The sequence below is a fragment of the Elgaria multicarinata genome, chromosome 11 (genome assembly GCF_023053635.1).
Source record: "Elgaria multicarinata webbii isolate HBS135686 ecotype San Diego chromosome 11, rElgMul1.1.pri, whole genome shotgun sequence".
In the NCBI taxonomy this organism is placed as follows: domain Eukaryota; kingdom Metazoa; phylum Chordata; class Lepidosauria; order Squamata; family Anguidae; genus Elgaria; species Elgaria multicarinata.
Genome location: NC_086181.1, coordinates 45,325,905 through 45,346,227, shown reverse-complemented (window position 1 = coordinate 45,346,227; position 20,323 = coordinate 45,325,905). Strand labels below are relative to the sequence as shown.

Genomic DNA, 20,323 nt, shown 5'->3' with positions numbered 1-20,323 from the left:
GCAGCGGCGTTGGCGCGGCCTAGCGCTGAGGATGGACTCCTTCCGGCCTCGCTACTACACCCCGAAGGAGGTGGCGGTGCACAACCGGCCTTGGGACCTCTGGGTCTCCTACTTGGGGAAGGTCTATGACCTCAGCTCCCTGGCTGCGGCCTACAAGGGTAAAGTATGCAAGGGCAGCCCGTCCCGTCGCCCCCAGACCCACACCTGGTTGCCCCCCAAGTGGCCTGTAGATTCCCTAGGTGCCCCCCCACCTACCCACCCCCAACTGAAGGCATCCTTATTGCTCCCTTAAAAAGCAGGGCCAAGCAAATACCTGCTCTGTGGCAGCCTCCCCAACCTGGTGCCTTCCAGATGTTTTGGACTACAGCTCCCATCCGTCTCAGTGGTATGGGGTGATGGGTGCTGTGGTCCAAAACATCTGGAAGGCACCAGGAGGGGAGGGTGCTTGTAACCATCGCATCACCAGCTCCAGGTGAAAACTGAAACCAGCCCTCCCCCATATGGTGTCCTTCAGATGTTTTGGACTACATTTTCCACCATCCCCAGCCAGCCATGCTAGCTGGGGATGATAGCCACAGCCCAATAATAATAATAATAATAATAATAATAATAATAATAATAATAATTTTATTACCCGCCTCTCCCTCTGGATTGAGGCCGGGAACAACACTAAATACAATATAATACATAAAATTAGTTAAAAAAGCATATAAAACCAAAATAATAATAATAATAATAATAATAATAATAATAATAATAATAATAATAAATTTATTACCCACCTCTCCCTCTGGATTGAGGCAGGAAACAACACTAAATACAATATAATACATAAAATTAGTTAAAAGAGTATATAAAACCAATACAATAATAATAATAATAAATTTATTACCCGCCTTTCCTGGATTGAAGCGGGGAACAACACTAAACACAATATAATACATAAAATTAGTATAGAGCATATAAAACCAATATTATAATAATAATAATAATAATAATAATAATAATAAATTTATTACCCACCTCTCCCTCTGGATTGAGGCGGGAAACAACACTAAATACAATATAATACATAAAATTAGTTAAAAGACTATATAAAACCAATACAATAATAATAATAAATTTATTACCCGCCTTTCCTGGATTGAGGCGGGAAACAACACTAAATACAATATAATACATAAAATTAGTTAAGAGCATATAAAACCAATACAATAATAATAATAATAATAAATTTATTACCCACCTCTCCCTCTGGATTGAGGCGGGAAACAACACTAAATACAATATAATACATAAAATTAGTTAAAAGAGTATATAAAACCAATACAATAATAATAAATTTATTACCCGCCTTTCCTGGATTGAGGTGAGGAACAACACTAAATACAATAAAATACATAAAATTAGTTAAAAGAGTTAAAATTAGTTAAAACCAATACAATATTAAAATAACAATCAGAGCATCTTAAAATTCTTAGGTTTAAAATTCATCTGGGTAGTACATCTGGAGGGTGCCAGGTTGCGGGAGGCAGCCTGTAACCATCACATCACCTGGTACTAAGAGCCCCCATTTGAATACCTGTAAACCTTTCTCCCCATCTTTCCTTAAGACTCTGGCCATGCAGCCATCATGATTTCTACCATCTTTGTAAATCAGAGAGCTTCGGCTCTGGGAGGTATGGAAATGTAATAAATAAGAAACAACAACAACAAATCAGCCTTATTCGCCTTCCTATTTGCACCTCTCCCACCTGCTTTTTGTCACATCTTGCCTGATGAAGAGATCTGGGAGGCTTTCACAATTTTTGTGGCTTGTGAATTGGTCTAGTAAAGATATTGCACTAATATGGAGTCTTAATATAAGGTAATGAGGGCAAACAGCAAAAGGGATGACGGTGTTACTGTTTCCTTCATGCCTCTATAAATGTTAAAACACCTGCTTTGAATTTGGCAGCTCCCAATTTGTTTGTTTTAAGGATCAGATAGGAGAAGATGGGAAAGACCCCTCTCAGCCTGAGACCCTGCAGAGAGAGCACCAAGGCTCTGACTGGGTCTAAGGCAGCTTCACTTGACATATATAATGTCCTTTGCCTATCCAGGTGATCTCTTGTTGAAACCTATCCTAGAAGCAGCCGGGAAAGACATTAGCCACTGGTTCCACCCCAAAACCAAAGATGTGAGTATCTGCAGCTCCAGGCACTTGGGGCAGTTTGAGACAGAGGTCTGGGCTGAGGAGAAAGCTCTCCAAAGGTCAACAGAAGGGGTCTTTTGGTATGTTTTACTGTTAACATAGTGCTTATCTCCGTAGATCTTTTAATTTTGCTTATTTATTTACCAGGCCAGCTTCTCTGGGGAGTGCATTCCAAAAGTGGAGCCCCACCATTTAAAAGGCCCTCTCTCGTATAGCCACCTAGCTGACTTCATTTAGCTCGCATACCCAGACGAGGGTTTCAGGTGATGAGCTTAGGGTCCAGGCAGGTAAATATGGGAGATGTTCTGTCAGGTAACTGGTCCCAAGCCATTTAAGATTTTAAATATAAAAACTGGTGCTTTGAATTGAGACCAGAAACGAGCTGGCAACCAGTGCAGATGGTGCAATACTGGTATGAAATCACAATCTAGCTGTCCTATTTTGGACTAACTGAAGTTTCTGGACCGTTTTTAAAGGTAGACCCACATATTACACAGTTTAAGCACATATTCTCAGGAGTAATTCCCACTGAATTCAGTGAGACTTGCGCCTAGTAAGGCTGTTTAGGATTGTTGACAATGGCTCTTCCCAGGTAGCTCCAACTGGTCCATTTGAATCTTTACCTCTTACTCCACAGCACAATTGTTAACTACTGCAAAATTACTGTGCTACTTGCAAAGGCCCACTGTAAAAACCCACTGTACTTTTTCTGGCTATGTGCTCAGATGTGCACTGTCATCAGGAAACATGGCCAGGGGTGGGTGGGAAGCTAAAGGCTCAGGAAACAAGAAATGTGCCCAGGATCATAGAATCATAGAATAGTAGAGTTGGAAGGGGCCTATAAGGCCATCAAGTCCAACCCCCTGCTCAATGCAGGAATCCAACACATGGCCCACTCCACAATTTAACGGTGTCCTAAAAACCCTCTCAGGTTTCTGTTATTTTCTGCCTTAAAGCTACGAACATGACTTGTATGTTTTATTTATCTCTTGTGTCATTTTGCATAATCTTTAGTTAAAAATAGATTTCATTTATCATAGCTTTTTCTCGTTCTTTATCATTACTAGTTTGTTGACAAACTCCTTGAGTTTTGGTGTCCTAAAATGAATACTTGAAAGACTCCCTGTGTGGACTTTCAAAGGGCAAAGTAAAGAGGAACAATTTTTTCTGTTAAGCACAAATGTCAAAAAGGCTGTTAATTTTAACACAGCATCTTGTAGAAGCATTGAATTCAGTTTGTCTTCTGTGATGAACCCTGTTATTAGAACCCGCTTCTCTCTTTGCTGAAACCCTTTCTTACTTTCTTCCAGATACTGACACATATTGACCCTCTAACAGGATGCCTCAAGTACTATACTCCTCAAGGTCGCTTTGTGCACATTCCACCTCCGCTGCCTCGTTCAGACTGGGCCAATGACTTTGGTAGGCCCTGGTGGAAAGATGGCAGGTATGAGGTGGGCAACTTGTCTGCCAAAACCAGGCACATCCGGATCATCAACACTCTGACCTCTCAGGAGCATCCCCTGGAGGTGAGTCCTGTCCCACCCCCACGTAAGTAGGATTAAAACATCTCTCGATCTTCTTAGCAAATGACCCACCCCATTGCTAACGTGTTTGGTGAGATACTGTTGTGGATATCTTACTTGGCTGATTTGATCCACTATGGAAGCTTAAGGGATTCCTTGGCTCTGAGGGAATTCCTTGGCTCCCACCTCCTGTAATTTTAACTAGGAGTACTCCACAGATATGTGCAGAGGAATCCATGTGGGAGATTTTGCGTCGATACCTACCCTACAATGCCCACGCGGCCAGCTACACATGGAAGTATGAAGGCAGGAACCTAGACATGGACAAGAACCTTCAGCAGAACCGCATTCCAGATGAGGATGAGGAGTTCTACAAGCTCAACATGGATGCGGATTCCTTCACGCCAGCTGTCTTGCTCTACTTCAACGATGACCTCACTGAGCTCTAGGTAACATCAAACTGGAGAGTAAAGCAGTTGTATCAAGTAAGGAGCTGTGTTGCTAGGATTCCTCCCCCCCCCCCGCCCCAGGGACTCACATCTAGAGTTCTTTTATTCTGTTAACTTTTCTACTCTCCCACCTAGTCCTGTACTGGTTCTCCCTCCTGCTCCGAAGCCATACTTTACCTTCATCTCACCAGGGTCTTGTCTGTACACTCGAAATACACCGTTGTGGCTGTGCAGTTGTGCCCCATTGTTTATATGACGCAGCTCCCAACTCTCAGCCACATTGGGCTTTTCCCTGCGAAACTGTGGTTTTTCTAAATGTCGATGTACCGCAACTTTGACCATTGCTTTGATGTCAGCACTATTGTTCTTTTGTCTGTCAATGGTGGCTTCAGTTCAGGTTTAGAAAGTGCCTGTACCAGGGATGGATCCCAGCACAGGGTAGGGCGCGGGAGTGCAGGGCAGGGGGCAGGCTTGACAAGCCTAGAGGAACAGCTGCCATGACGATGTGAAACTCCACGGAAACTCCCTGTCTCAAAATACTAGAACCCGATGAAGCTGATTGGTGGGAGATTCAGGACAAGTAAAAGGAAGTACTGCTTCACACTGCACATAGTTAAATTATGGAATTCACTACTACAAGGTGTAGTGATGGCCACCAATTTGGATGTTTTTAAAAGAAGGCTGGATAAATTCCTGGAGAAGGCTACCCATGGCTACTAGCCCTGATGGTTGTGTGCTACCTCCAGTATCTGAGGCAGTAAGCCTGTGTGCACCAGTTGCTGGGGAACATGGTTGGGAAGGTGCTGTTGCACCATGTCCTGCTTTGTTGTTCCCTGGTTGACAGCTGGTTGGCCACTGTGTGAACAGAGTGCTGGACTAGATGGACCCTTGGTCTGATCTGGCATGGCACTTCTTTTGTTCTTAAGGGCAGTAATGAAGACAGTAAGGAAAGTAATGAAATTCAGTGAACTGTAGCAGTGCTGCTACAGGCTTTCAAAGTTGTGCAGAGTCCCCCCCCCCCAAAAAGAGGTTTTTGCGGTTTTCCAGTCCCTCCATATTCCAGCCGTCTGACAATGGTGCTGCATTTTTTCCTGGCCGGATAGCGCGGACTCCCTCCTGCCATGTAAGTCTATTGATGTCCCTCACAGCAGCGATGTTGCAGGGTTTGTGGGGGAATCGGTGAGCAAAGCGGTGTCGTATAGACACCGCCCCCCCCCCCCAGCTGCGATCCTTTACTGTTCTCCAATAAGTCACTGATCTGATTCACCATTCAGTGGTGGAAGTTTGTTTTGTGTTCGCCCTGGGCAGGAACTGGGAGGAGCCATAGAGTACTTACCCATCCTGATGTCCTCAAGATGTGTTGGACTGCAATTTCCATCGCTCTCAGCTAGCATGGCTGTTGGAATACTGGCTGGTAATGATGGGAGTTGCAGTCCAACACATCTTGAGGATGCCAGGTTGGAGAAGGCTGGGGCAGAAATGTTTCTCACTAAGTTTTAAAGTTTCTTTAAAACTAAGTTTTAAGTTTCTCACATGGTTTTAAATTTGTAATTTGCATTGCTGCTGTTTTTATCTGGTTGAGCTTTTATATTGTATTTTATATTATGGTTTTATATTGTTGTTTTATACTTTGAATGGTTTTAATTTTTGTGAACCGCCCAGAGAGCTCCGGCTATTGGGCGGTATAGAAATGTAATAAATAAATAAATAAAGTTGATCAGAATGAATGATTCCTCATCAGACCTGTGTGGGAGCTTGGTGGTGGGTCAGCATTCCACTACAAATCGTAACTAAAAATAATACAAGGGCTGCTAGATGTAGCTACTCAAGATGAAGGATGGGTGAGCTATGGAAGTCTTCTCAAATTGGGGAACGGTGGATTGGGGAGCCTTCTACCAAAAACCCTTTGCATGTATGACGAGAGTTTCCGTTAATGTATTTCTCACCCAGGGCACATTCTGTGTCTGCCCCAAGTGCAAAGATGCAGCACCTGCTTTTCCTGCACTGATCATGAAGATGTTCCCTCTCAACCCATCTTGGAATCAGGTATTGAGAAGATAGCCAGAAGTGTGGCAATACTGACAACTCATGCTGGATTTGAGGGATAAAACTCATTGAAACATTTTCTGGTTTGGAGGTGTTGTTCTCTTGTAACGAATGGGGCTCTTGTATTCCTATATAATAATTAAACCCATTTTTACAAAATAGATGTCCGGCTGATCTTGTGGGGGAAGCGGGGACAAGTATCACTTGGGTCTGTTTAGTCCAGTATTCGGCTTATACTTGGGCACCATCTAGGCCAGTATTCCCACTTACTCGGACAATGGTATTTGCTGGAAATGGAGATGCACCAACAATTATTATTTCCAGTGGCGCAGGGGAATAAGTTCCTGGAACTGGATTTCACAGACTTGTGGATGTGGTCACAGGTCTTATAATTAGCTAGCAGTACGTCTCTGCAGCCGCTAGGTGTCGGCAGCAGCTCATATAGCAGCCATTTTGAAGTTACAGTAACTCTTAAAATGGTTTTAAATGTAGAGTATTGATGCTTACATTCAACAGTTCATTATTCTGTGGGGTCATGACAGTTGGGAGCAGCACTACTACTTTCCTTTCTCACTGAGAGCAGGGCAGGTGGGAGGGAACGTTCTTTTATATCCAGACTCACTCGGTTGTTAAGGTTACCTGCATCCTTTGGCAATATGCACATTTAGAACTGGGATTTTTCCGGACGAGGCTTTTATTTTGCAATGGTCCTGCTTCACAGGGCCCAGACAACATCATCTTCAGTGGGTAACCCCTCCTATGTTTTGCTACCATTTCTTCCATCTTTTTTCTTACCAGAAAAGAAAATCAGTTAAGCTGTACGATGCCTTTTGATTCATAGAATCATAGAATAGCAGAGTCGGAACAACAGTTAAAAATAGTCAACATTAAAAATTATACAAAATTTAAAAACATAAAAACAGCAGTATAAAAACAACAGTATCCGTTTAAAAACAACAGTTGCCATCTTCTGCTCGGAGCAGGGCAGGACGGGACTCTTCTCTGGTCCAGTACACTCTGGACCAGGCTAGCGGCCTTGTTTTAAGTAGTGTTGTTTGTTGCTTTTGTTATGTTGTGATTTTATTGCATTAATTTATTTTTAATTGTACATCACATTGAGGGCCCTTGTAGACAGGAACGTAATGTATAAATACTTGAAATAAATAAGTTAATAACAGTGGCACCTAGAATCATAGAATTATAGAATAGCAGAGTTGGAAGGGGCCTACAAGGCCATCGAGTCCAACCCCCTGCTCAATGCAGGAATCCACCCTAAAGCATCCCTGACAGATGGTTGTCCAGCTGCCTCTTGAAGGCCTCTGGTGTGGGAGAGCCCACAACCTCCCCAGGCAACTGATTCCATTGTCGTACTGCTCTAACAGTCAGGAAGTTTTTCCTGATGACCAGCTGGAATCTGGCTTGGAGCCCTTGATTTAGAAGCATCCCGGATTAAAATCCCTGCTCAGCCATAATGTTCATTTGGGTCAATTGTTTTCTTGCAGCCTAACCCACTTCACAGGGTTGTTGTTAGTATAAAACGGGGTTGTGGGAGGGAGCCATGCATGCCATGGATTCCTGTATTGAGCAGTGGGTTGGACTCGATGGCCTTGTAGGTCCCTTCCAACTCTACTATTCTATGATTCTATGCCATCCTGAGCTCCTTGGAGGATGGTGATGATAAAAATGTAATAAAATGGATTGTAGAGTCAGTACCTTAACTGTTTCACAGAAAAGAGGCCATTGACAGGTTCAGCTTATTTTACCATAGTGCAGCATTCGTTGGAAAAATGGCCAAAATTCTTCCCTCCCAACGCAACTGTAAGCACATTCTTCAGTCAAATTATTTGGGTTGGACCCAGATTTAGTCATACTTAAGAGTAGTCCCATTTATTTCAATGGCACTACTCAAGTATGATTACATTTAGATCCAACCCATTGAAATGTTGTGGGGGGAATTTTTGATTTGACTATTAATATCATATCTGGTTATATCCTTTGGGCTCTGAATTAATTCACAAAATCCACAATCCTATACAAGTTTACTTAGAAGTCAGTCCCACTGTATTCAGCAGGGTTTACTCTCCAATAAGTGTTTAGGATTGTAGCAAAATAAACATGTATTTGTAGAAAAGGTAAATCAATATACTCCGGTGTATTTCTGGAAAAGTGTTTCTCCCTTATTCTCCAATTGTCAATTCTCCCCTTACCGTGCATGCATAGGTATAAGGAGCTCAGCACTGTGCTGATGCAGTATAAATTAGACTAAACTAGCCATCAAAATTATGCATTTTGATTTTTAAAGACCCCAACGTCAACATCTCAAGAAATTTTATTTATTTATTTATTTATTACATTTTTATACCGCCCAACAGCCGGAGCTCTCTGGGCGGTTCACAAAAATTAAAACCATGAAGAGAATAAAAACAACCAACAAATTTAAAACACACATACAAAATACAATATAAAAAGCACAACCAGAACAAAACCACACAGCGAAAATTAATATAGGTTAAAATATGAGATTAAAACAGCAAAGTTTAAATTTAAGTTAAATTAGGTGTTAAAATACTGAGAAAATAAAAAGGTCTTCAGCTGGCGATGGAAAGAAAACAATGTAGGTGCCAAGCGAACCTCTCTGGGGAGCTCCTTCCACAACCGGGGGTGCCACAGCAGAGAAAGCCCTCCTCCTAGTAGCCACCTGCCTCACTTCCTTTAAAAAGAATTCAGTTTTTAAAATATACAATTTAAAATGAACATATCCCCGAAAGGAATTCTCAACTCATCAGGGGCCACTAAGTGTATATTCCAATAAAAGGACATTAAGAGCCTTCAGTGTGGTGGCCCCCCTCCCATGGAATTCCCTGCCTCTGGAGGTCAGGCAGGTATTCTTTGTCAGGCTTTGTATTCTTTTCGGCGCCTTCTAAAAACAACATCGTTCCAGGATACCTTTCCTTAATGACCAGCCACAGTTCCCAGTTCACTTTTCATTTTACTTTAAAAAAACTATTTTAAGGTGTTTCATTTTGTTTTTATTGTATTTTATTTTGTACACTGCTCAGAATTTTGAATGGGGAGCGGTACATAAATATTGTAAATAAATAAATAAATATTTTGGCTTCTGAAGTATACTTCGTTAAGAGTTTTTGGGGAGCTGCTGCAGTGAACACCTCTCTTTGCTTTTGCTGCTCGAGCTGGCTGCTGAGAGGATGCTAATCAAAGGGAGTTCTCGGCTAACTATTGAGGTCTGGATAGGACACATGCATAGAGAAAAGGAAAGATCAACCACCAGTCCAGCAATATGGAGCAGGCGCATCTGTGGAGCATGATGCACGGATACCCAGTGTAGTAGAAAAGGAAACGTTTAGAGTGCAGTCAGGCTAGACCCTCAGGGGAGCAGGGAACCCCGTGGTGAGGTATAACCCTCTCCAGTGGGTGCACTTGCGTGATAATTGCTTGGTGGGTGTTCCTCTCCCGGCAAGTAGCAGCTGGGCTCCCCGCCTGCTGACCTGTGTCTGTAGGCAAAGTGGTGGTGCTTTGAGGGAGGCTGTGGGTGGGTGAGGGGCTCTTTAGAAGGAGAGAACGTGACAACTCTCCAGGGAGGTTATTGATTGAACAAAGCCAGCCTGATAACTTTTATAGGCAGCTTCTGATCCAGTCCCAAATGTTTGTGAACGTTCTTACTCACGCTTGCTCAGCCACGGTTGGAGATTTAGCAGGAATCAAAGGGCCGCAGATGATTCCTGTACTTACACAGCATAAAAAGCAGGTAAGAGAAGATATTCTCATAAATGTATTTGTTGTTATAGAATGGTTTGTGGTGCACCTCGAACCCTACAGACATTGAACATACCTCAATCCTAAACACATTTTGCCCCAGCAAGTTGTACTGCTGTCAGTGTAACTTAGGCCCTTTCTACACCTAAGGGTTATCCCAGGAAAATAGAGGGATTATCCCTGCCTGCTCCCAGGATCCCGTGCGGCATTTGGATGCACAGGAACGATCCAGGGACGATCGTAGAAAGGCAGGTGTAGAAACGGCCTTACTTTCGTATGACGCATTTAGAACTGGGTATTTGTCCCTCCAAAGATTTACTGAATTCTAGCAATGCAGTTTTCAAAAGGCTTCCTCCTGTTGCAATCCCAAATCATTTGTTCCATGAAATTAACATTAGTTTTTATCTATCTTTTTTAATTACACATAACAGGAGGAGGACGTTCATTAAAACAGCAGCTGACAATAACATGAAGAGGAAAAGGTTCAAATCTTGGGGTACTCGTTTGGAACCGTGACTTTCTTAAATATGTTAGGTAGCTATGTTTAAAATAAATAAATAAATCCAAGATGTGAGATGTTAATTTGATCATTTAGAGCAGGGATGGGGAATGTGTGACTCTCCAGATGCTGTTGGACTGCAATTCCCTCACTATTGGCAATGGTGTTGGAGAGCTGAAGCCCACTAACTTCGGCGGAGGGAGGGGGGGAACACACATGTTCCCCACCTGTGATTTAGGGTATGCTGCATGGGTTAAAAGGAAAACTGCCATTTGTAAGGTAGGATGAGAAAAAGGTGGTCAGATGTCAGGGGGATAGGAGGTTAGAGGAAGATGATCAGGGAAGGAACCATAAATTTTGCATAGCGTCACGTGAGGCTGGCTTTAGAACTAAAGCTCTCATTTAGGGCAACACGTAATGTTCTATGGGTGAGCAACACATGCCACAATTTCTTATGGGCAGCCTATATGCTGGGCCACATCAGGTTCTAATACACCTCTACTCCACTTACTCCTATGGTTGCTAGCAATCCAGGCCCACTCCCTGTGCCAACAAACAAATCATGTCTACACGCATGCTGGAGGGGAGGGTGGTGGAAATTGAATGTACACAAACATATCAGGCATGGAACAACAAGGCTATGAGTCAAGTAATGGTCTGGGTAGATGTATCCCAGGTGTAATCCAAAGCCCCTAGAGACACATAAACCTGAAAGTGTCCACTACAGTTTCTGGAGTGCAGCTAATTTTTTTCATGGGGTGGAGGTTGAAGGAGTGACCACTCCTCAATGTCAAGGTGCATGATACTATAATGAAAAATGCTTCACAATCATGACCATTTTATTCGATTTAAATTATGTTTTGATAGTTATTTTTAACTGTTGTTTTTAAGTGTTTTTATCCTATGTAAACCGCCCAGAGAACTTTGGCTATGGGGAGGTATACAAATGTAAATCATCATCATCATCATCTTCATGCTTTCTGATTCCGCTGTTTATATGGATGTTGGGGGGGGGGGTCTGCGGAATTTATTTAAGGCATGTAAATCCACCCAGTAACTTGTGTTATTGGTGCAGAACGGGCTGGAACTATGTGAGCCAGTCACGTGGTTGTGGGAATGTCCCTGTCAAGTCTTCCAAACCACAGGGTCAGGCAGATAAAGGATCATAAACAGACTCCATTGCAGAAGGACCAGGAGAACTTTAATGTTTCGTGTAGAGCACTTTTCATGTTGGTGACACACTTTTTAGACATGCATCATTTCGCGACACAGTAATTCAGTTTTACTAGCAAACCAAAGGTTAAACTAACCCCTTATAAGAGATTTGGACACATACATAAATTGTAATAATGAAATGTATGGGGACACAACATAACTCATGAAAACCTTTCATTTATATTTTTTAAAAATATATTATTATTATTATTATTATTATTATTATTATTTATTTATTTATTTATTTATTTATATAGCACCATCAATGTACATGGTGCTGTACAGAGTAAAACAGTAAACAGCAAGACCCTGCCGCATAGGCTTACAATCTAATAAAATCATAGTAAAACAAGGAGGGGAAGAGAATGCAAACAGGTACAGGTAGGGTAAGCAGGCACAGGGTAGGGTAAAACTAACAGTATAAAGTCCGCACAACATCAAGTTTTAAAAGCTTTAGGAAAAAGAAAAGTTTTTAGTTGAGCTTTAAAAGCTGCAATTGAACTTGTAGTTCTCAAATGTTCTGGAAGAGCGTTCCAGGCGTAAGGGGCAGCAGACGAAAATGGACGAAGCCGAGCAAGGGAAGTAGAGGCCCTTGGGCAGGCGAGAAACATGGCATCAGAGGAGCAAAGAGCACGAGCGGGGCAATAGTGTGAGATGAGAGAGGAGAGATAGGAAGGAGCTAGACCGTGAAAAGCTTTGATATGATTTGCAAGGTAACATACATTTCCAAGACTTCACATTAAACCAATTTTGTCGAGCTGCGATCGAGCGGTGGTTGAGACGGTGTTCTATCAAAAAACTGGACCCATGGAATTTCTCGAATGCGTGACTTCAGGTGCAGCCGCGTCACCGGAAGTGACGCAGAATCAGCTGTTTCAACCCGATTATTCATACTGCGCATGCGCAGTACCTGTATGATCCCTCGACCGTGGTGTGTATACACAGATACGACGGAAGGGGAATATACTAGTGCACCATACTAATCGGCACCTTTGCTGCATAAAAATGCATGCAAGTTGGTATTGCTTATTTCACATAGGCTCAGAGGTTTCTCGTTACGTTCGTGTGACACACCTACATACTACAGCTGACACACTAACGTGTCGCGACACACAGTTTGGAAAGCTCTGGTGTAGAGTGTGGCAGGGAGCTTCTTTCAATCCCAGGGCTTAATTCAGTTTTGGAGAAGCTCTCAAGGAGGCACATTCCAGTAGAGAGTAGGGCCAAATGCAGTAGGAGCAAGACCAAAATACCGGCATCATAGAATCATAGAATAGGGGCCTATAAGGCCATCGAGTCCAACCCCCTGCTCAATGCAGGAATCCACCCTAAAGCACCCCTGACATATGGCTGTCCAGCTGCCTCTTGAATGCCTCAAGTGTGGGAGAGCCCACAACCTCCCTAGATCACTGCTTCCATTGTCCATCTTTTAGCTTAAAATTCTTACTGCCAGTAACTAAGCCTTGGGGGGGGGGGACTTGTAAAAGCTGGAAAACGACCAAATGATTGGCACTCAAGAGGAAAGGGGGCGTGGCCATCTGGAAACCCCAGGAGGGCCAGATTTAGCCCATAGGCCTGAAGTTGCCCACCCTTGAATTTGGGTGTGAAAGGTCCATGTTTTGATGTCGCTGTAACTCAGTGTTGGAGCACATGCTTTGCATGCCAAACGTCCTGGGTTCAATCCCCTGCAACGCCAGGTAGGGCTGGGAAAGACTCCCTCTTTGAATCCCTGGAAAAACCACCAATGCTCAGTGAAGTAAACTGTGCTGAGCAATGTGAACCAATGGTCTGACTTGGTATAAGGCACTGGCAGCTTCCTATATTCCAAAGACCCCTGTCACATTTCTCAGCATTTGCAGACTCAACTGGGAACGTCATTCTGCCCTCTGTCCCTTGGGTGGGGGCATCATAATCTCTCAGCTTGGCTGAAATAACGGGCATCTGTCTGTCTACCCTCATGTAATGCCAACAAGGCCCCAGGCTCTCACAATACCCGGCCAGCTGTCCTCTCCCTCTTTCTCTCCTTGGATAGTCGCTGTCCCTGGCAGCTGTTGTAGGGGAAGGAAAAACCTCCTAAGTGTGGGTTATGAAATGAGACTTGAAGGTCGAACATTATCTTGTGTTACTGGCAGGTCCCATAACCTCGGGGAGACTTCCACTGGTATAGAGAACAGATGGGATTGCTACCATCCATCCTGCAGACTCTTGTCTTAGAAAAGAAATCCTGTCCGTCCATCCAAGAAAGCCGTTGCTCTTGGCCTATGACCTGCCTTTCCTTTTTCTTCTTGCTGCAGTGTTGCCCCCGCCCCTCACCCCAGGGCAAGCTCAACTGACATATGGTAGATGGATATGCAAGAGACGGCCTTTTCGTAGCAATTTGGCCCTGGCCCTGCTGGTCTTTTGCTCTGTAGTAAAGTGGCACTTCCATAGAGCATTTGGCAGAATAATCCATTTTTTATTTCCACTGAGATTTTAGCAGTTGTTTGGTAATTCTTCAGCTGCAATCCTATGCACACTTAACTGGGAATGAGTCCCATGGAACACAGCGGGGCTTGTCTCTGAGTAAATATGCATAGGCTTGCACTTGACAATGTATTTTGATTTTCTGGGTAACGTTTTTACTGAGATTTGTTATCCTACTTGGTGGGTCTTTTTTAAAGACAAAAAGGTGGGTTATAAATGTTTGTAAAATATAAATTAGAAGTTTGCTTTCAAACACGTACCTTCTCCCCAAGTTCATTCTTGAGAAACCAAACATGGTCCTATGATTTCTTTCTGCCTATGGTTTATCCCTTTACCCATCATCCGCCCAGCCACTCTGCAGTGGAATTCTTCACCCTGTGCCTGACCATTTTGGCCTCACTATAGCGTTGCACAAAACTAGGCACCGAATGCTCAATTGCTGCCACCGTTGAAGATTCATGTGGATAGAGGTTATAGTGTTGGACTAGGGCTGGGGAGGCCTAATTGAGTGACGTTACCTAACACACGGGACAGAAGCAAATAAAATCCTATATGCCACCTTGAAATCTTTGGAAGAAACGTAGGATAAAAAAGTAATAAATAAAATGACTGTCTCCATATGGAAAACAGCAGGCAAATGGTAGGTGGGTCTGCTATATTGCGCTTTGTTTCCCCTCTGCACGGGCAGAATCTTTGAGATACTTTGTGGATGGACAAAGTAGATGTCATTACAGCGTAAGCATTTTTTTTTCTATTTTCATTTCTTTTGAAAACATATATCCTAAAAGCATAAGAAGAGCCATGCTGGACCAAGGGTCAATGTACCACAGTGGCCAACCAGCTGCCCATGGGAAACACACAAGCTGGACATGAGTAAAACGGCGCCCTCCTGCCCACGGTCTCCAGCAATCTGCCTTATTTCCGGGAGGAACTCAAGGCACCTAACAAGTAAAAAAATCACATGATATATGAAAACATATATAAGCACTCTCTATTCCTTAATCACAATATTAACATAGTACACCAACAATTATCACAATTTCTGGGGACAGTAGTTAAAGATAGGCAAACATTATAAATAAACCAGGAAAATATTCAGCTAAAGGGTTTGTTAAATAACCATCAGCCACCTAAAACAACAGAGTTAGCCTGATGAACCTCAGACGGCAGAGCAATTGGGGATTCGTGTGAACGTTTCACATATTTCAAATTGGCTATCCTTGCATATGAAACAAATAGCTCATGCTGCTCAATATCCAGGGGGTTGGACTTTATGGCCTTATAGGCCCTTCCAACTCTTCTGATTCTATCTTGTGGTGGAAAATATACCAATTCAGCTGTAGTTTAAACAGACACTGGAGAGTGTGAACTTTGACCTGGAAGTCCTCCAGTGTTTCTTGTTTGCTAAAGAGTTGAAATGCTGGGAAGTGTTTGTCTTGAAGCCTGAGTTAACAGAGGTATTGAGACAAAATTACCGGGATCAGTAATGGAGTGGTGCAGGATACAGAGAAAGATCCCCAATGGCCACTCTGAAAATCAATTACAATTTTGTCACGAATCTTAAGACACTTGATGCCAAGAGGTGGGAGGGCTTCATGTTGTTGTTTTTTAATGCTGGAAGTTAGCAAAGGTGTCAATAAACTGCCTGAGGTCATGGAAAGTATTTGTGACATATACCATCTGCACTTTGATTTTCTGAATCAAAGTGAGTAATTCCCATGTTTCTGAAGGCTCTCAAAGTTAGTGTGTGTATGTGTGTGCATGCATGCACGCACACATGCATGCTTCTGCCATAGCAGCAGCAGCGAAAAGTCTTTGAAAGATCCTACCCCAAGCCAAAAAGCAACAGTTCCCTAGAGAGAAGAGTAGGTTTATGGTGTAATGAGCAACACGGGCGCTGATACTCTTGAAAGGCAAGAGGGATGTGTATGTGTGAACTGTACATTGTATTTCCCCTATTACTATCACATTGTACATTCCTTGTTGGGATTCCTGAAACTTACTGTATTGGGGGGGGGGGGGGGAAACATCAAAGGCAGCCAAGAGACAAAAGGGAAAAGATGTTTTCCTCTTTGCAGGCTGTTCCCTTGAGCAACAAGGTCTAAGCCACAAACAACTAAGGTCAAGATTCAAAAGGGCTTCCCCCTCCTTGTTTGGAAAGCTATATTTTGTTCTCATGGCTTTATTTTTAACTAATGAGTAATATCATGCTAAAAACTGATGAAATTCCAAGTTTAAATTCAGCCGATGCTGTACTATTTTAATGTTTCTCGTTTCCAGCAAATAGAGACACGCTCTATAAGTGAACTAGAAACGGCATTCTAAAGGAAAAGGTTTTGATTGCATGAAACCTCCAAAGCTCTTCCTGGAGCATTGGCTTACAGCATTGCCAGGGAAATGTTTCAACATGAGTGAATAGGACTGGCGCCCAAGCTCCTGGAGGGCTTCAGAGGGTGTTGCGTTAAATATAAAAGCCACATGGGGGATAACATTCATTTGGCAAACTGTGTCTCCTGCAGGCACAGTTACTCCTCTGTGGACACTTATAACTAGTCTACAGGGGAATGAGCTTAGGTTTAGGCTGAACACTTTCACTGAAGTACAGTCATGTTTTAATAGCTGGGACTGCTGTCCTTTTTTTCCCCCCATAAAAGGAAACTTGCCATCACCATGGGCCAATAATTTAAGTTAAGTGCACCATTGACCATACAACCACTGTCTTCAATGGGAGTTATTCAGATATGATGTGGCATGATTTTAAGCAAACGTTTAAAAAGAAGCTTTACCAAGATCAGTGAGATTTTCTTCCATATACTATTTCATAACATTTTTACTTGCAGCAAAATTACAGATGTAAGAAAATCTGCAAACTTTTCCTCATAATTAATTTAATTTTATTAATGTTACTACCATGCCTAGTACAATATCAGAAAATAAGTCTGAAAACAGGATTCAACCTGTAGTCCAATTTCAATGTAAATAAAGTTGGAGTACTTCAAAGAAACCTCATTGTTTTTAGGTATGCCTCTGGATTTTAGGATGAATCTTACGTTGTTAACAAGTAAAGTATTTTTGGGTACTTGGATACGCTAAGAATCAGGGTATTACACATTATTTTTAAAGGGATGTGAATGAAAAAAAGATGTACCATACATATAGTTGAAGTCTTCTACATTATATATTATGTACAAAACATTATTCTCTAACAGACCCACTGTTTTAAATAGGGCTACTCTAGAATAGTAATCTGCGCACCTTGTGTTTGTAGACAATCGTTTGAAACCTTTTATCCAGCAACAGGATCCTTCAGGATCAGAAATAATTTCCTTTTATTTTTGGAGAAAGGGGAGGGGTTAGCTCCAAAAATAAGCAGAATTGCTTAAAGAAATGAAAATGTAACAAAATGACGGAATAATAATTAAAGAATCAGCACACATTTGTGCCACACAAACATCTAGTAATTATTATTATTTATTATTATTATTTATTTATATAGCACCATCAACGTACATTGTGCTGTACAGAGTAAAACAGTAAATAGCAAGACCCTGCCGCATAGGATTACATTCTAATAAAATCATAATAAAACAATAAGGAGGGGAAGAGAATGCAAACAGCCACAGGGTAGGGTAAACAGGCACTGGGTAGGGTAAAACTAACAGTATTGTGGAATTGTGGAATTGGTGGTAGTATGGTAGTAAATTTTAGAAAAAGGAATTTAAAAAGTAACATGAACCTTAAGTAACATGACAGTACTGTATAGATATAAATTTAAATTGCATAAAACCTTTTAAACTATCGGATCTGATGGGACAATCTGTTTGGAAGGATATGTCGAAGTTTTAAAACATTCCAGTATCAGATCACATTGGGAGAATTGTTATTCAATTGTCCTTCATAAACACATTTGATTTTTCTTTGTAGTTTCTGTAATGCAGGTAGAACTATTCATATATGTAAAATGCAGGATCAGGTCCCTGATATACACTTTTAGTTTAGCTGGGGTGAAGAGTATTACAAACCGAAGATATCTCACAAAGCAATCTTGTATATGTGTATTCAAAGGTAAGTCCCATTGTGCATAGGATTTCACTGTCAATAGCTTTAACTTCCTTTCAAAGGCTTTAGCTTCATAACAAATGAGCCTCAATCTGAACAAGAGTCAAATTCAAACTTGCACTTTGCTTGGGTCTTACCTATTTGTTATGTCAACGTTGACTCAGGTATACTACACTGTCTTGCCAGAGTTATGCCCTGCATAATTATGTCCCTTCGAAACTTCAACTTACTTCTACCTTCATTTTCTTTTGTGGGGTACCTTGTGCTCTATTAATGACCCATGACGATCTAGACTTTGCAGTGCTCAGATATGCAGGTAAGATGGGAGGCCCCATTTATTCAAACACAACAGCTAGAATTATAAAATGAAAGTATCAGAATCTTTTGATTTTTAAAATAAAACGTTAAGTCTTTTAAAACTTTCTTTTGGTTTTGGAACCCATTCCTGAAACCACAAGTAAGAAATAAGGTATCTATTAAAAAGAAAATATATTTAAAGTCTTGCACTGGCTTGTACGTAAGCAGGAGTGAGCAAGCTTGCTCCTCACTTTTGCTTTCAATTAACAATCCATGATCACCCTGTTCATAGGTTGTTAGTGTGACGTTTGAACCCAGGCACTCTGGGTTGTTTACTGGTTAAGCAACCCAGAGTTAATCCAACAACAAATCATAGGTTAACTCTGTGCATGAGGCTTGACCAAAAGTAAAAAAGCATGATTGCATTCTTGATTTTTATAAAAAGTTTCCCCAGTTTACTTATTCCCCTTTAGCAGATATTTCCCCTTCGATAAATGTGTGTATGTGGTGGTGGTGGTGGCTATAGGCCACAGTCTGGACGTGTTACAATATAATCCTGTATATGGCTACTCTGAAGTAAGCCCCACTGAATACAATGGGACTTACTCCCAAGTGGTTATTCCAGCCTTATATGCCATTCAGCCCCAAAGATTTCAGTGGGACTTCAGTGTGCGTAACTCTGTCTTGGATTGTGGCCATAATTATTCCCAGAATCAGTTTTAAAAATGCTCCTCAGTACTTTGGTGAGGGGGAAAAAATACATTGTAAGAGAGGTATTTTGTAACACTACACTTTAATTTTACATTGATTTATTCATGTGGGGCAAACGTGGATAAATAAAACCTTTTTCTGTGTGTGTATTTTTTAAGAGGGAGCAATACACATATATAAGGAAAAAATATTTTCCATGCAGAAGTTGGCAAAAAAAAAAAAATCCTCCTTAATTTTTTTTTTTTAAAGCCAAACTCTCATCTAGGAAAACAGTTAAATCCACTTATGTGAATGTGTGTAAAATCTTTTAATGAATTGCAGTAATCAGTGGTTTTTTTCTTCTTCTATTCTTCCTTTCTTGCCCTAGAGGAAAAGGAGAGAAATAAACCACTCCCTTCTGAAGTATTTAAAGTTAGAAGAAGAAGAAGAAGAAGAAAGGCAGGGGGGAGGAAATAAAACACCCCTATTCTTTCTTCTCTTGTGCTAGTAAAGCAGACACAGGCACACACAAAAGTCATGGTCCTACTAGTATGGAACTAGTTAACCTTTAACAATTTTATGCTGATGTCATAACTGAGCATGAGTACTGATTAATCCAACCTTTTCTCTCTCTTCCCCCCCCCCTCCCTGCAAAAAATATTTTTATTGAGGGAGGTGGGGGGGAGAGCATAAGAAAAAAAAAAAAGAAAAGAAATAATTTAGAGCAGCCATCTTTGTTTTATGCAGAAATCTTGTCAGTTTCCCCCCAGTGCCAGGAATGTCTAAATATTGTTCATGATCACAGATCTTGGAGATTGAAAAGAAAATATAACAACAGCAAGAAGAAAAAGCCTTTATCTTTTATCATTTTTCTTGCATAGGATTTGTTTTTAATTTGGAACTGATTTTTGAAAGGGGGGAGATCTTTTTTAACCCTAAGGAGGAAGAGGGGGTTAAAATTAAGCCAGCCATTTTGTTTTGTTTTTTTTTTATATAGGGGGGGGGGACATATATATCTTTTACCTCCTGGGGGGGTCTGTTTTAAAAATAATTTAAGGGCGGCCATTTTTGTTTCTTGCTCTTGTGGAAAATATTATCCTGAACTCCCCCC

At 41.6% G+C, this 20,323-nt stretch overlaps 1 protein-coding gene across 1 annotated transcript; it reads left to right on the top strand.

Annotated features, from left to right (window-relative positions):
* The first annotated feature begins 29 nt into the window (after positions 1-29).
* LOC134406120 (cytochrome b5 domain-containing protein 1) lies at positions 30-6,327 on the top strand. The gene is made up of 5 exons (XM_063137394.1): positions 30-158; positions 2,103-2,179; positions 3,505-3,723; positions 3,939-4,169; positions 6,120-6,327. The coding sequence occupies exons 1-4, from the start codon at positions 32-34 to the stop codon at positions 4,167-4,169; spliced, it is 654 nt and encodes a 217-aa protein (XP_062993464.1). The 5' UTR covers positions 30-31; the 3' UTR covers positions 6,120-6,327.
* Positions 6,328-20,323: the final 13,996 nt, after the last annotated feature.

Bases quoted from the DNA above. Each gene is read 5' to 3' on its own strand.
- LOC134406120 (XM_063137394.1), top strand. From the start codon at position 32: ATGGACTCCTTCCGGCCTCGCTACTACACCCCGAAGGAGGTGGCGGTG. The intron at 159-2,102 runs GTAAAGTATGCA...TTGCCTATCCAG, and splicing joins CCTGGCTGCGGCCTACAAGG to GTGATCTCTTGTTGAAACCT. The intron at 3,724-3,938 runs GTGAGTCCTGTC...AGTACTCCACAG, and splicing joins CTCAGGAGCATCCCCTGGAG to ATATGTGCAGAGGAATCCAT.